This window comes from Thamnophis elegans, chromosome 15, assembly GCF_009769535.1.
Source record: "Thamnophis elegans isolate rThaEle1 chromosome 15, rThaEle1.pri, whole genome shotgun sequence".
Lineage (NCBI taxonomy): Eukaryota > Metazoa > Chordata > Lepidosauria > Squamata > Colubridae > Thamnophis > Thamnophis elegans.
The window spans coordinates 48661787-48679767 of record NC_045555.1 but is presented as its reverse complement, the minus strand read 5'-3'; the positions used below and the strand labels follow the sequence as shown (position 1 = coordinate 48679767).

General features: G+C 38.5%; 1 protein-coding gene across 1 annotated transcript in view; it reads right to left on the bottom strand.

Annotated features, from left to right (window-relative positions):
• Positions 1–17981, bottom strand: part of CFAP46 (cilia and flagella associated protein 46) — a 94036-nt gene that overhangs the window by 19603 nt on the left and 56452 nt on the right. Inside the window, 13 exon segments of the mRNA XM_032231705.1 lie at positions 519–667; positions 2463–2560; positions 3470–3637; positions 4985–5164; positions 5595–5735; positions 7135–7323; positions 8871–9059; positions 10230–10365; positions 11595–11777; positions 13921–14027; positions 14635–14835; positions 16939–17085; positions 17340–17466. Coding sequence (XP_032087596.1) covers positions 519–667; positions 2463–2560; positions 3470–3637; positions 4985–5164; positions 5595–5735; positions 7135–7323; positions 8871–9059; positions 10230–10365; positions 11595–11777; positions 13921–14027; positions 14635–14835; positions 16939–17085; positions 17340–17466 — 2015 coding nt within the window.

Below are 17981 nucleotides of genomic sequence, written 5' to 3'. Positions count from 1 at the left end.
GAGAAGGGAGGAGAAAATAATTCGCCCAGGCAAAATTATTGTTCAGAGTTTGAATTAACTTTATCGGCTGGTTATACAAGCAAACATGATGGGGCTGGGTACCAATGGGACAACATTACTGGAAAAAAATCATGCTGAGATGATTGTCAATCAGTGGGACATGAAAGGAAGTGGTTAGGGTGCAGCACTGCAGGCCACTTCAGCTGACTCCCATCTGCAGTTCAGCGGTTCTAATCTCACCGGCTCAGGGTTGACTCAGCCTTCCATCCTTCCGAGGTGGGTGAAATGAGGACCCGGATTGTTGTTGGGGGCGATATGCTGACTCTGTAAACCGCTTAGAGAGGGCTGAAAGCCCTATGAAGCGGCATATAAGTCTAACTGCTATTGCTATTGCTAAACTCAAGGACATATTTTAGTTGCTAAGAAACTGCACCCAAATGCTCGTGTGTGACTTACTCAGTGCAGCAGTGCAGCAGAAAAATGCAATTGTTGTGTCTGCACTACTTAGAAATACTTACAAGTTAGTTGAGCAAATTTTCCTTTCTGTTGTCCTCCTTTTTCCTTCCCGCCTTTTTCCTTCAGGTGTCCCCCCTTTTCCTTTTGTTCCTTCTGGTCTTTAGGGTTGGTGGGTTTTACTTTCTCAAGCACAGCCCCATACAACAGAGACCTATCAAAACAAACAAAAGCGCTCACTTAAGTTTCCCCGAATGCGAGTAGTCCTTTTTTGGTGGTTTCAATCGGTTGTGGTGAAATGGAAGGTGGTGAGGACACGATTGCTTAAGTAAACCACATGACCGAGAAGGAAAGAAACTCCCTACAGAGGTTGCCGATTGCTGGCATCTCATTGAGATCAAGCACTCTTCAGGATACAGGGTCTTGTGCCTGATCTGCTTCCCCCCCCCCCCCCAATTCTGTCCTCACACATACTTGACTTAACCAAGTATCTCTTCCTGAGCTGCTTTTCTTGGTAGTGTGTCCCTAAAAATGCTACCTTAAAGTTAACAAACTCCCCTCTGTAACCCCAGTTAGTTGATTAAAATCTGTCCAGTGACCAAAACTGACCAGACTTTGATCAGTTTCATACTGAAGGCTTTTGTTGTAGTAAATGTACACATTGGTCAGAAAATTAATTTTTTAATTACCATTTATTATCATTGTACTTGTGAATAGTCACTATCAGCTGCTGAAACAAGGACTGCTGATAATTATTTATAATCTTCCATTCAGGATGTGTTTATTTTTCACGTTTAAATGCCACTAAACTCAAGAATAACTCTGGGCAATATATAATTAAAAAACAAAACCAACACATTACATAAAAAAAGAAAGCAATAACCAGGAATTAAAATAAGCAGCCGCTTAATAAAATCCTGCCACTGGGAGCCGAGGTATACATAGGTTTAATTAATTAATTACAGGCAATAAAATGAAGGGGTATTCTCCTAATTCAGTAAAGACCTGGGGAGGCAGAATTTATGGCAATCTGAAGCTTGGGAAAATACTACGTGACATATGGCCTATTCCTCATCAGATAACATTGTTTAAGGTGACTAACTGGATAATGTCAATTCTCTCTAATGTTATTGGCCAGGGGGAAATGGTGTGAGACCTATAAGTCTCCAGGTCACATGATCCAGCATTCTGAGCATCAAAGACTCAAACTTACTGAAAGCCAATGCTGCTTATTCAGCAGAGCTGTATAGTTTGAGCATAGCATTGGGAAAGGCTCTGAATGCTCTCCAAGGTCCTTCTTACCCTTAAATATTTAGTTTTTATTTATTCGACTTATATGCTGTCCATCTTCCGGCAACTTCTAGGTCGTCCCCCTCCATCTCCAGTATAATTATATTATACTGATTCCATAAATAAAGCAAAAAACCCGTTTCCTTCATACGGGCGGGGGTGGGTGGGGGTGTTTTTTCACATGGGGAGGAGTTTATTCCCATAGTATGGGTAATGGCAAAATGAGTTTGGAGGTTAATCACCGCACTATGCATTCCTGAATGAGTTTCACCAGTCCATCCAATATATTACAGTTGTATCAGTTGAAATGGGAGTATGGCAAGAGTCATACTTAGGACATACATGGCACATTGTGGGAAGGGATTCCTAATAAAAACCTGTAAATGCTAGAAACTTTCCTACAGAACTTTTCACATCAGCAGAATGCAGAATTAGAATAACAGAGTTGGAAGGGACCTTGGAGGTCTTCTGGTCTAACCCATGCTCCAGCAGGAAATCCAATAATCATTTCAGACAAATAGTTATCCAATCTCATCTTAAAAATTTCCAGTATTGGAGCACCCACAACTTCTGGGGGCAAGTTGTTCCACTGATTAATTGTTCTAACTGTAAATACATGAATTGCAGAAACTGTGTTGAAAAAGTAGTGATGTTCAGTGGTAATCATGTTGAAATGTTATGCTTGCACCAGTCATTCATGAACATTGTTATATTCATACCTGTCTCCTGAATGCTGGAGAATAACTATATGAAAATTTGCTGGCAGTTCATTCATGATATTAAAATGATTTGAAGAAATAGAGAGGCTTCCCCATGCCTACAAAGAAAACCACCCCATAATTATTTTTCAAAAAAGTTAGGAATACCATTCATAAATATTATACCAGCATTCTCAAAAGAGATTTTGATTGGATACAAGTATTTTATTTGTAAATATTTACATGTCAGTGATTAACATGTACAGGAACTCCTCCACTTACGACAGGTCATTTAGTGGCCATTCAAAGTTACAATGCCACTGAAAAAAACGACATGACCATTTTTCACACGTGAGATCCTTGTAGCATCCCCACAGTCACGTGACCGAGCTTAAGATGCTTGGAAGCCAGTTCATATTTATCGTGGTTTCAGTGTCCCAAGGTCATCTGATCACCTTTAGAACCTTTTCACAAGCAAAATCAATGGGGAAGCCAGATTCACTTAACAACTGTGTTACTAATTTATTAACCGCAGTGATTCACTTAACAATTGTGGCAAGAAAGGTCATCAAATGGGGCAAAACTCACTTAACAACAGAAATGTTGGCCTCAATTGTGGTCGTACATCGAGGACTACCTGTAATCACAATAACTTAAACTTATAGAAAAAACTATTATGAGTTACATGTTCATGATTAATCTATAAAGATTCTTCGTTACAAAGTTACGACAAACTATTCAGTGTGTTAAGCATATGTATAAATGGATGAGCCTTTCAATATTGGAGAATGAAATGATTATATGTGTTCATTCATCACTTGTTCCATTATGCAGGAAAACATCTGCAGAGAAACAGAATTAGGCAGTCAACCACTTATGTAAAATAATGGTAATATTACTGTCCTTTTCCGGAGGAACTCTTTCGGAGTCATTTGTAGGGAAAGAGAATGAGGTGCCATCCATGCCTCCTGGCAGGAGTCTCGACCGAGGGTCTCTCTGTAACCGGGTGGGAATGACAGTTCCATTACCTTTGATATAGCAGCCAACCTCTGTTCTACGGTTTTGAGGAGGCCACTTGTCTCTCCTCTTTGTTGCAGGTTGTGCTGCAGATGCAACATGGCTGCCATCTGTGAACTGCTGCTGTTCAAGGTGGCCCCTAACAGGATCTCTTTCATAATCAAGGATGCCGTGCAACTCTGGAAAATCGCAGCATTAGATTTATTGTCAGGTAAGCAAGTATTTTTAAAAGTAGACTTCTACTCAAAACCCAAGCAAGCTGCAGTATTTACGCGTACATTAATGCAGTGTTTCTCAACCTTGGCAACTTGAAGATGACTGGACTTCAACTCCCAGAATTCCCCAGCCAGCGAATGGCTGGGGAATTCTGGGAGTTGAAGTCCAGACATCTTCAAGTTGCCAAGGTTGAGAAACACTGCATTAATATATTGTAAAAATATTTTCAACCAGACTGACAGTAAATATAAAGAACATTTCCAATCATTCACTTTCTTCTAAATAATTCCATGATTCTTAGCCGTTTCCTTACCTTTAAAAAAAGGATTACGTAACTTTTATGTAAACACTGATTATTAAAGATCTTCCTTCATTCTGTTTCAAGAGAATTTCAGATGAAAAGCATTGGTATTTCCCCCAGAACTGCATGTTAAATTGTTTGCTTTGCAATGAAAGCAACTTAACTCTTAAAGTGAATATTAAACTTCCTTCCAATCTATAAATCTATAAATGCTAACCAAGAAAGATGATTTACATTGATCAAGAGTTCTCAATTACATCGTATTCCAAATAATAAATATATAACCTACAGTTGAAGCAAGCAAGAATTATAATTTCATTCCATAATATTATAGTCTGCATTTACAGTTGTTTTATATTTTAAAATGAATTATTGTTTGGGTTGTGAAAACCATTCTGATTCCAGAATGGACATTTTAGCATCTTCTACCAAGTTTGGAATAAAATTGTTTCAATCCAAATCTAAATTATCGAGAACCGAATTATGCATTAGCTAAAAATCCAGGAAACATATTGTTCTTTCATGCTGTCACTGATTGGAGCTAACATAGAAGAGGAGAGTGGAGTCAGTGAGAAAAAATCATACACACTGTGCAGATATTCTTAAATTCTTTACTACAGAAAATGATAGTGATATATACATTTGTGCTTTTTTTTTAAACCTAACCCTTTAATCTTGCAAACCATTTTAACACTATCCCAAGAAGACTAACTCATCTACAGCTATCCAACTTATTTTTGTTACCAGAGGATAAAAAACGAGGTAGCAAATAACTTATTTCAACTTCCCATTGTTCCCTATGGCGTAATTCCTGGGTGATTTCAAAGGTTTTCCCCCCTAGAAAACAGTATTTTCAGAGCATTGTGATGGAACATTCTAAGGTGAACTGTTTCATTCTGCGGTTGGAAGAAAGCCTTTCTTGTGTTGAGCACACAACGACAATTACTATTGTAGCTTAATTGGTAGCAGACATTGTGGTTATTATTTTGATTTACAGTTCTCGTCTTACCTGATAAAGAGCTAAAAACTGACTTGCTGAAACTGGATCAAATTGTCCAAAGCACTCCACCATTTCCAAACTAGCAGCTGCCAATATATCGATCAGGTTGTTATTAATTGCAACATTAATGCACTGCAGCAAAACCTCAGTTGATTGAAATATGTATTCATGAGTCCACATCTGCCTCTTCTGCACGGTTAAAAAAAGAACATTCAATATTACTCTCAAGAGACGAGAACAAAACACATAGGTACTTATTCCTTTGTGGAAGATGCATTAGTTCGTTCTTACCTCAAATGTATGTTGCTTAATTCGAAAATCAACCGAACCTTCTGAATACTTAGCCTTCCTCTACACTCAAGACCTGTAAGTCGGATATGGCCCATTGGGTGCTTAGATCTGGCCCGGGGGCCATTCTGGGACCAACCAAGGACTGGTCTGGAGTGTCTCTGCCAGTAAAATAAGAGCTGGGGGGGGGGGGGGCTCCGTTTTTGCTGACAGAGGGTTGCAGGAGGCCACCGAAGCCGAACACAGAGCACTGCTGAAGAGATACTGCAAGATGTCGTTTCAGCACAATTGATACGTGTCAGGATATGTCCTAACTTAAAACGAAACATACCCTTAATTCATTGGCTTTTTTCCTGTAGTCATCGAGCTGCTTTTTAGTAAGTTGCAATAGAGGACTTGGGACTTCATTTTGTTCATCTATAGTTTCTGCTTCTGGTGGTGGAGATTTCTCAGAATTAATTTTAGGCACCTCCTGTATATCACAATTATATAAAAGAATCACAGTCAAACAGAAATGTATTTGATTTAAAAAAAAAACATGCAGCCCAATGTAAGGTTTAAAAACACTTGAAGGGCCTTCCCTTGAGTCTGTAGCCAAATGCTACAAATAGTCTTTTACGAGCATTTAAATACGAGAGGAATTGATTGCTTTCAGTCACGCTAATTATTCTCAAATATATATACATGGATTATTTGTTTTGGAAAAAGGTGCAGGTGATACAAACTCAGAACTGCTTGTATCAACAGGAAAGATGACTACAATGATAGACTATTTTTTTTACATTTGCTTTAGCTCATATTAAACCCTGAATAAACTCAACAATAGAAATTGAATAAAATGATTGTTTAAACAGAACACAAATCCACAGTACTCTTGACAAATGAATTCAACAATAATTAATGAATTATCTCTATGTTACATTGACTGAAGTGGGCAATGATGTTATTTTATACCTTTTTCTTTCTACTCATCTTTCAGAAACGATATACTTAAAAGGTGATTTAAAGCATTTCCTTATCTTTCAGCCCAAGAAATTAAAATACTGCTAAAAGAAATAATCTGCTTCATCTCAATATTTTTACTCCAAATCCTTCTCGGAACAGTGTAAATTGCTCAGTAACTCTTGGTAAGTTAAGATTGTCAAATTGTAAAAGTCAACATTGATTTTTTTTTCATCAGTCACAAAGTTAAGCAGATAGAAGAGGAATATCTAAAGACACATCAATTTATTCAGCTGGTTAGGGTTTTCTCATTCTGTTTTCCCAAATTATACCCATAATCAACAAAAATAATATTCAAGAATGGAATTTTCTTGCTTATTGCTCAGAGAAGGTAGCAGTATCAGTGGATTAGTCAGAGTCGGGGTGGCACAGTGGCTAGAATGCAGTACTGCAGGCTACTTCTGCTGACTGCCGGCTGCCTGCAGTTTGGCAATTCGAATCTCACCAGGCTCAAGGTTGACTCAGCCTTCCATCCTTCCGAGGTCGGTAAAATGAGGACCCAGGTTGTTGGGGCAATATGCTTGCATATTGCATGCTGACCTGTAAACTGCTTTACTGCTTAGAGAGGGCTGTAAAGCTACACGAAGCAGTATAGAAGTCTAAGTGCTATTGCTATTCTAAAAAAAACTTTGAGAAATTCAAGATGGTGACAGTAATCGTGTGATCAAACCCTTGCCCCTCTGCTTAGAAGACAGAGGATACCAATTGCTGGAGAGAATAGAAAACTGAGATTACTAAGTATCACTGGCAGCGTTTTGTGTGTGTGTGGGGTGTCTTATATCACATATCAAAAACATGCACTAAAAAGTATTTGGAAAGTACCAATCACAAAAAAGAACTTTAATTATACTGAGTGAGCTGTGCCTTACGGTTGCAGTTTCACACCACTGAATATCCAAATTAAAAGGCTCCATATGGTTAGCTAGGAAATGGAGACTCCTCCCAGTCAGATAGAGATACTTGGCTCTGATGTCAGGACAGCCACCACAAAGACTCGACAGGCTTGTAAGCTGAGCATGGGCATTGTGGCCCACTGTTTGCCCAAGGGTGATCCAAGCCTGTTAAGAATCCAGAAAATATAAAATAAAATGAACAAATTATTAAGGAGAGCAAAACATTAAAATCGGAGTGTTGAAAAGTGCTTAAAACACGCTTGCATTCAAAAATATTCACCAAAAAGAGAAATGAATTAGTGCTTTAGCCCTAAAGCGTTGCTTAAAAAAATTACACAAAAGAGACATTCCTGAAAGCCTCTGGGTATTGTCTAACGTTTAGCACTTGCCATGTACTTGTTTTTAGCGAGGAATTTGAACCGGGATATTTCACAGTGGTTAAACGAGATCAAATACTTCTGAACTTCCATATGGTTTCAGCCCTAATTTTATAAACTGCTTTGGTACTTTGAGGGTGACCCAACACTGGGAGAAAGAATGGAAAAGTAAATTCCGTTCTCTGGTATATCCGGCAGAGTTTGATATTGTCAACACGTCTGTTTCTAGCTCCTCAGGATGGAACTGGGGGTTCTGTACCCCAAATAGCTATTTATTGTGGATGGTGACTAGAGATTGTTGCTGTACTCCATGAGCAATTATGTTAATGAGTTTCCCATAAGATTTAAAAAAATAATATTGGTCTAAAATCAGAGAGTGAGATCACTCAGAAGTCTCCAAGGCTCATTTCTGCTCTTTCAGAAATATCAGGTTTGTAATCTGTGAATAGTTATGTTTGTTGCCTAAAAGTTAAAGACATCCTGCGATACAGAAGGTTGGTTTCCACAAGTAAATTGAGTGTATTACAAGATCCTTTCCAAGATGTTTTGTAATGGCCACAGTTTTTCACACTGGTGATGCCTAATTTATGGCAATAAATTGAATGTAATAAATTATACAGTACTTATGTATGTATGACATTAAATTGCTCACAGATAATGTTGCTGGCTGAATGGCAACTTTATCTACAAAGATATTCCTTGAGTTGTGACAAGATTGAGCCCAATGTTTCTGTTGCTAAGTGAGACAGTTGTTAAGTGAGTTATGTCCCGCTTTATGACCTTTCTCGCCACAACTGTTATGTGAATGACTGCAGTTATTAGGTTAGTAACACGGTTGTTAAGGGAATCTGGCTTCCCCAATGACTTTGCTTGTCAGAAGGTTGTGAATCACATGATACCCGGACCCTGTCACTGTCATAAATATGAACCAGTTGCCAAGTATCTCAATTTTGACCTTGTGAACCATGGGGGTGCAGAAACATTTTAAGTGTGAAAAGTGGCCATGAGTTACATTTTTCAGTGCCATTGTAACTTCAAACGGTCCCTAAATGAATAATTGTAAGCTGTGGGCTACCTGTGTTCTTATCTTTTCCCATTCCTTACTCCTCAGAATTCTCTATGTATATTTTTTATATTTTTCAAGAGTGGAGGGACGACTATGGTGAGGAAAAATGGAAAGATCTCTTTGCTTTGAGGCACTTGCCGTACTTGTATCTGGATCCAACCTTTTTTTAAATAAAGTGTTTTGCTCATGTTTTCAATGAGGCTTCTATGATAATGATGATTTCTACATGCAGAAGACATTAATTATGAACTCACTGCACAAGGCCATACCTGTTCCTCTGAAGCAGTATCAGGTGTAAACCTTACAAAATTCTCAATAATGTGCTCAATTTGGTCTGCTCTGGCTTCTCTGTTCTTTTTTTCAATATTGATAAGAACAAAAATATCCAAAATGATCTCTATAAAGTTCACCTTCATGTTTGCAAGTCTTCTCATTAAAGGTGTATTTATATTTCTAGTCTGAAATAAATAAATAAATAAATAAATAAATAAATAAATAACAACAACAACAACAGCAACATTTAAAACAGTTAAAAATTGACAAAATCACCATCAGTCAAATGCAAAAAGCCGCACTGCTTGGATCTGCACGCATATTACGAAAATACGTTACGACGTCCTAGGCCCCTGGGTGGGGCCCGACTAGTAACCAATGCCAAATCCAGTGAAACAACTGGCCGCTGTGATACAATTTGATAATAATAATAGGAAAGAAACATCAAAACCAATCTCTATTTCCCACAATTGTAGGAAAGATAGAGATAAACATAGGAGACAAGTATGGAGGAAAGAAAACCACGATCACCGTGCCTCCTTTCAGCCACTGACTTGCTATTCTGTTTTTTGACAAGCTGTCTGTCTTCATGCAGTGAGAAGCACAGGCCTACTACATACATTATCAGAAGAGAAAACAGCTGCAAGATGGAATATGGAGGAGGAGAAGGTACACATGCTTTTAGATAGATATTAAGATATATAATATATACATATAAAATGTTAAAATTAATTTTCAGAAGAAGATTTGCATGCAAATTCCAAACTTAAAGGAATCCTGTACTGAATATTGATAAAGGTCACTGGTGGTTCTATATGTTCATTATTAGAAGGTTTACTTCAGATTTAGCTCAATCCCAAACTGATTCAGGAGTTAAACTGAAGTAAATCAAGTATGAGCCGACACACAAACTCTGTTAACGAACCTTAAATCTGATGATGTACAGAAAAAGAGGCCTTGGGTTACTAATTACAATATGCTCTGCTTAAGTTAAACAATAGCTTGGGTGTTTATACCACATGCTAACTCAAAACAACAGACACCATATTTTTGGCATTGTAGATTGCATGATCAGCATGTTTAGTATGTCCGTAAAAACCGGTACATTTTTCTTTCTACTCTTACAGAAAAGAAAACTCCAAGGAGGAGAGAGGGAAAAATTGGATTTTCAGTCACAATTAACATTTGAACCACACATCGAACTGGGGACTGTTTCAACTGGATTTGGGACTGGAGATCTGTCATACTTTTGGTTTATATCTGCACGGTCCTGTGTTTCTGAGATACTTTCAGAATACTTCCATTTAACTGACAATAATCTCCATGTTGTGGATGCTGACACATAAACATCATACCTCATTAATTGGAAGTATATTATTAATGTGTTGAAAAAGCTCTTCCATTCGTGATACTCCACGTTGTGCTAATCTATATGCCTCTATGTAATGATTTTGCTTGTCTGCAGCAAGTTCTGTATGTTTGCCAAGTATCCTGTAAAAAAATATATATTTTAAACAGAAAGAATGTTTAATACTTTTCTAAATAAAATAGAATGGAGAAAGAAAACATATAAGCAATACAAAGTTAACAAAATTAAATTACTAAAAATAGCAAAACCAAAGAAAGAGAGGAAAAAGGATAAAGAAGAAGAGCTTTTGAGATTCTTATGTTTTCTTTTTTGTAATCTACTAATTTAACACAGAGTTGCCTTATTGGTGAGATGGTCAGCACATACATACATACATGCATACATGCCCCTTAGAATGCAGGCTGTGTGAATATTTGCTGTGCTGCATTGTATGGTAGGGATAGGAAATATTCTCTATACAATTATTTTCTTAAAACTCAAAGCAGTTGTGTTTGACAGGCAAAATGGAATTAGTAACTTAATGTCATACTGTACATAAATTATGAAAAATTAGACAAAGTAAATTAACTTGTGTATCTTGGGGGAACATTTACTAAAGATATATAAAAAAACAAAATTGTTAAAAGAAATAAAGATGCAAAAATGTCAAATTTTTAAGACCCATAAATGCTGCTAGAAATTCACTGATGTATATGATCTGTTTGAAAGAATGAATACTTCTCAAAAATAAGTGAAAACGGCTGTGTCTAAGAATTTATTTTTGCCTATTGTATGGAAGTGAGACTTATGTATTTAGGAGTATTTAAAACAATGCAGTAAGAATGGGACGCTTAAAAATATCCCTGTTAATGCAAAAAAAGAAGAACAGAATTACAGGACAAATATATGAACAAAGAGTGAATGGGTTGAAACGAAGGAGGAGACCGCTGTGAATCATGATTGGATGGGACTGAAAAGATCGTCAAAAAGAGAAAAAATGGGAATTTTAAAGAACAAAGGACATTTGTGAAGTACGTAAACAGGCGAAAATAGCCTACAACAAGGACGTGGGACTCGATCGTGAGTTGTCATGACTCATCGCATTTTGGCCCTTGCGGAGCCCGGGTGGGCGTGGCCTGTGCACGATACGTCCAGCCTGCGGGTTGCCAGGCCTAGAAGGATAGGAAAGCTTGGAGAAACGAATGGTGCTTACGGTGCTTCCCTTCCTTTTTTCTTACCTCATACTTTTAGTTTCTTTAACTCTTTTCTATTCCTTTTATGCATTTTGTGAAACGTTGCTGAGTTTAAAAAAAATGAATAGTATCCTGGCATATATGCATGCATTTATGAAGAATTCTATCTGAGGACTTACCTATGAATATTTGCACAGGCCATCAATGCATCAGCACTACGATCTTTATATCCACTAGAAAGGAAGGTCTCCTGTATGTGGATTAACTTATCATAGGATTCCAGCAATATTGTTGCCAACTCTTCAGAAAAACCGCTAGTGTTAATGAGATATTTAACCAAATCTAGCTGTATATACGATTTCCTGCACAGAAGAGGACATGGACAGCATACGGCCAGAGGGCTCATCCAAAGTAGCACATATATTTAAACAACTCTTCTTATTGTTATAAAAATAGCTCCTTGACTAAACAATTAATCAATTAATTAGTTAATTAGCATATCAGAAAAGCAGAAAAATCTCATGTGACACTCAGTGGCGAAGAACAGATTTCAGCTTGCTTGTAAAAAAATTGAATGAATAAATATCAAATAAATCTTTGACCAAAAAGTGAAAAAGTTGGGCAGACCTTTTATTTACAATTTCTCTATACAGGTAGCCCTCGACTTACAACAGTTCATTTAATGACCATTCGAAGTTAGAACCACACTCAAAAAAGTGACTTATGACCATTTTTCATGCTTATGACCTTTGCAGCATCCTGACGGTCTCATGATTTGCATTCGGATGCTTGACAACTGGTTCGTATTTATGACGGTTGCATGCTATCCCCTTTCGCGACTTCTGACAAGCAAAGTCAATGGGACAAATAGATTTACTAATTTAACAAATGCAGCGATTCACTTAGCAAATGTGGCAAGAAAAGTCATGAAATGGGGCAAAATTCTCACTTAACAATAGAAACTCTGGGCTCAATTGTGGTCATAGGCCGAGGACTATCTGTATAGAAATAATATTTCTATATAATTGCCTGTGTAATAAAAATAAGTTGTTGCTGTACTCAACAGCATCCCTTGCGGGTGGGATCAAAAGGGATAAGGCAGGGTCACCGCATGGCAGTGCAGTCAAAGGCCTTTGAGATTCCCCTTTGTGAATATTGCACCTGCAATGTAGACAACCAGCTTGGCGTAGGAATTAAAGTATCAGGCTAGAAACCGAGAGACCAGGAGTTCTAGTTCCACCTTAGCCACAAAGCCAGTTGGATGACTTTGGGTCAATCAATAGCAATAGCAGTTAGACTTATATACCGCTTCATAGGGCTTCCAGCCCTCTCTAAGCGGTTTACAGAGAGTCAGCATATCGCCCCCAACTACAATCCGGGTCCTCATTTCACCCACCTCGGAAGGATGGAAGGCTGAGTCAACCCTGAGCCGGTGAGATTAGAACAGCCGAACTGCAGATAGCAGTCAGCTGAAGTGGCCTGCAGTGCTGCATCCTAACCACTGCGCCACCTCAGCTCTTAGCCTTTCTCACTTTCTCTCAGCCCTGGGAAAGAGGCAATGGCAACCTTTTCTGAAAAGCCTGGCCAAAAAACCTGCAAGAACTAATCCAGGCAGGTGCCAGGAGTTTATTTTAAAAAATTATTCCTATGGCACGCACAAAAAACATCCAATGTAGAAAAGGGACAGACCTTCACTCCAACAGCTGCATCTGCCACCTTAGCTTTTCAAAAAACCCTCCCCCTTCGCTTAGATGCCCCTGATTGCACTGGAAACACGCCTCCTTGCTAATTATAATTTAGGAGGCGTCTACAAAGATGTTATTTAATCCAGATGCTCCTGTTTTCACAGTCACACGGCATCACCTCCTTAAAGCAGCAGAACATTTTTTCTAGGCCTGGGTGGAATTCTGAAAAAAAAGTTGGATACCTTTAAAGCCGGGTGTCAAACGTGCGGCCCATGGGCCAGAAGCCTCATGCACTGGCCACGACCACACCCAGAGGGGAAAAAGTCACAATGTCGCGTGATGACACCGTGACGCCGTGAGTTTGACACCCCTGCTTTAAAGCAAAGAGCGCATCTGCTCAGACAAGGCCTAAAAAAGAACTAGAAAGCAGGTGCCATCTTATTAAACTAGGTTAAAGGATTGAGGAGGCTGCAATGTTATTCCTAAAGAGGCATGTGGAGGATAGTGAGCCGAGGTGGCGCAGTGGTTAAATGCAGCACTGCAGGCTACTTCAGCTGACTGCAGTTCTGCAGTTCGGCTGTTCAAATCTCACCGGCTCAAGGTTGACTCAGCCTTCCATCCTTCCGAGGTGGGTAAAATGAGGACCCGGATTGTTGTTGCGGGCGATATGCTGACTCTGTAAACCGCTTAGAGAGGGCTGAAAGCCCTATGACGCGGTATATAAGTCTAACTGCTATTGCTATTGCTATTGCTATTGCATTATTATTTGTTTATAAAAGTAAAGCCAAACTACAATGCTATCTTAACTTGTAATAATTACCTGGCTTCAAAGCATGCTATTATAAAACCCAGTTCAGGTTCTCGGTTGGGTCTTTCCTTCAATAACGGCCTCAAGACATTTATGTTTTTTTGCAGAAAATGGCCAGCCTGCATCTATGAAAAAACAAGCTGTCAGAAATACTAACAATCCATTTCGAGGCAAACTGTACATCCTTCTGACTCTGTAAAGCAGGGCTGTCAAATTCAAGGCCCGCAGTCTGGATCCGGCCCGTGGCCCACAGCTGGCCCACAGGGCGCGTAGATCTGGCCTGTGGGGTGGAGGTCGGAAGGGCTACTTGCAGCCCTCCTGAGCTCCATTTCCGCTGGCAAAGGATTGCAAGAGGCCGTTGCAGCCAGAAATGGAGCTCGGGAGCCCATGGTTGCTGGCGGAGTCACCACAGGCACCCCTGACATGAGTGACATTGAGCTAGCCACACCCCCTGGCCCCCTCAAGGTCAAACACAACCCTGATGCGGCCCTCAATGGAATAGAGTTTGACACCCCTGCTGTAAAGCAAAGGAAAATTGGAGTAAAGCACAGTTGTGGTGACATGATTTTCACTTAGCGACCATTTTGCTACAAACCAATTGCAGTTGCTAAAAGAGGACTGTCTGTATTGATCACTAGTATTAAAAGAGTAATTTGTTCATCTATAAAATACATACTGAATATACCACTGGAATATTTCAATTGAATAAACGAATTGTTTAGTTACCATTTTTTCATTTACTTCCTGGTCGTCTCCTAAAATCGCATCGGTGAGGGCAAAAGTGCTGCTGTGCCAAAACTGTTCGTTTCCACCTATCAAGCGGGCCTTTTCAAGCAGCGCCTTTGCCTGGCCGTGGTTCTTCTCCAAATTAGCCAGCACAGCCAGAAGATAAAGGCATCGTGATGCACCACACGGACTGTTCATTTCCTATAAAGAAGAGATTTCAAATATGTTTTCAAACATAATGTTGGAACCTTATGATCAACAAGATCCCAGAGTATTTCATTCCATTCCTTTATATATTGTGGAAAACAGGTTTCAGATACAGATTAACAGAGTTGGAGGGGATCTTGTAGGCCCAAGCAGACCCTACACTATTTTTGACAGGCGGCCGTCCAGCCTCTTCTTGAAAGCTTCCAGGGATGAAGCTCCCACAACTTCCGAAGGGAATTACTCTTCCATGGGTTGATGGCTCTCACTGTCAGAAAATGTCTCCTTATTTCCAGGTTGACTCTCTCCTTGGCCAGTTTCCATCCATTACTCCTCATATGGCCTTCAGGTGCTTTGGAAAACAGCTTGACCCCTTTCTCCTCTCTGAGGTTTCTGTTATTTATGGCATGAAAAAACGTTTTCAGAGTAATTTCAATTAGATTCAATCAGGAAATGAAGAATAACTTGCTCAAGCTAAGAGGATGTATCATAGAATTCCCTCTTTCCAAAACCTGAGTCATAAAAAGGCCGATCTCTTAAGCTGCAATTTTCTATGTAGTTACCTTGAAATAAGTCTCGTCAAATCCAGACAGGCTGACATCTGCACCGCACTAAAACTACTAGATACACTTGGCTCAATATTTAGGTTTAAAGCCAAGGGTTTGCATTTGAATAGTTTGAGTAATAGCTGCTAAGTCATTTTTCACTTAAGGGAGTCTTTACCTTTCTTTAGGAAAGAAGGTGACAAGTTCAGCACTTGCAGTTTTAAGTAATCCTTTAATTCAAATAAAGTACTTAATTTTCAATGTTTATTTGAAAGAGGTAAACAATCGGAATATTTAAAATTAGTATTTATTTAGTGGTTTTGTATGGCTGCCCAGATTAGACCAGCACTGAGCTGTTGATGGCATATAAGACATTTTTAGAAAACCAAAGCCACTCGCTATAACACATGTTCATAACACATATATTTCTAGTCAGGGGTGTAAGGTTTTTTTTTGGGGGGGGGCTCTGATGAGAGGAGATGGGGCATAAATAGTAAATGACTTTTAGCCAATTATAATAACAAGGAAATGTCAATGGACATTGTTTAACAATATATACATGCTATGGTATTGGCAAAAGTAACTTGGATATAAATTCTAAACAGTGAATTGGGGGAAAAAGTGGGGGGGAGGTTTAGAAACTTTATTAATTGACTTTTACTTAAAAGATGTTATAAAGGTGTAATGTTATTTGAGGATTTTTTGAAATAGCTAATGAATTCCATTATGTGGTTGTGTCTTTAAGTATGAAGGATTTGAGGTAAAAGCATGTTCAAATAATTGTAGTCAAATGAGAATTGTGGTACATTAATATTAAGATATGCAAAGATTTTTCATTTAAAGTGTATAATCTAAAATGAACTATAAGTAATGACTGTGGAAGAAGTGCACGAAAGTTATCTGTAACCAATCGACACGCTTTCTACAAGATGTAATGAAGGAGGATTCTCTTTTTTTGTGTTTTTGTTCAATTAAAATAATTTTTTTTTAAAAAGACAGGTCAAATCTTAGGAGGCATGGCATTTCAAAGGATTGTCATTGCTCTTTTAATGAATCCATGTAAGAGTTCTTTTGGGGAAATTCAACAATGAAATTTAAATATTCTACACATTTTACACCTTAGATCAGGGGTGTCAAATTCGCGGCCCATGGGCTGGAGGCTTCATGCGCTGGCCATGCCCATCTCAGTTTAGCGAAGGGGGGAAAATTTACATGTCACATGACAACTTGACGACACACGTTTGATACCCCTGCCTTAGGTGCTCTCTCAATTCAGCTCTTCTTTTGGAAAAACAGTGGATGTTTTATAGATATAGCTTTATTATTTATTTAATTAAAAAAAAAACCTCTGAAATTTGACAAACTGAAACAAGTCAATTGAATTTCTGACATTTATGCTACTGCTGATCAAGAGTTTTGTGCACCATTTGTAAAACTAGCCATAGTTTTCCCTCTTATGCCAGTTGTAAGATATATATTTCCTGGAAATGACAAATCCGAAGAAACAGTTGTGACAGGCATTTTTAGCAACAACAACAACAACAAATTAAGTTACCTGAGTTGCTTGGTAAGCCTCTGAGAGTAGTAATCTTGCTGGCTGATATAAACATAGCTGGATTAAGACTTCAGCTTTTTCTATCCACAGGTAGGGGAGAGAAAGCCCATTTAATTCTTTTTCAGTCACTGCATTGACTTCCAAAATCTGGAAATAATTTATTATAGAAATTATTCTTTTTTAAATAACTACATTTTAAATAATTAATTATCAGTTAACATTAATTATGTTAAAATGATAGATACTTAAAAGCTCAATTAGAGTACATAATACAGTATACAGTTAATTTTATAGTTTGCCTTTTTTATTAGGAGAGCAATAAAAAGATTTTCAGGCAGAAAAATGGGTTAAATTGCCTTGCAGCTTCCATGCATGAGGAATACATGAGGAATATGGGTTACCTTATCTTTTGCATTAAATAGCTTCTTTCTTTGCTCCATATCTAGTTCTGTCCAATCCAAATTTTTATTTTCCATTTGGTTATCCTGTATGGCATTCTCATTTTTAAATGCAATCTCTTGTCTAAATCTGAAACAGGGAAAGGAAATATTAATGTAATTGGTTAACGTAGACACCCTGTCATATTAGCCTAGTATCAAGTATGGTATCCCCTTCAACTAGAGCCGAGGTGGCGCAGTGGTTAGGGTGCAGTACTGCAGGCCACTTCAGCTGATTGTTATCTGCAGTTCGGCGGTTCTAATCTCACCGGCTCAAGGTTGACTCAGCCTTCCATCCTTCCGAGGTGGGTGAAATGAGGACCCAGACTGTGGGGGCGATAGGCTGACTCTGTAAACCGCTTAGAGAGGGCTGAAAGCCCTATGAAGCGGTATATAAGTCTAACTGCTATTGCTATTGCTAACTTTGTTATGCCAGCATAGTAACCTATATATTTATGAAATGTATAACTGTAATCAATCATGGGACGGCATGAAAGAGATAGGATGTGAGTTTAACAAATTTTGGAAAGGTAATTATGAATGCTCCAAGTACTCCAAATAGGCCACTTTAGACTGGAACATATACTAATTTGTTATGAATACAAA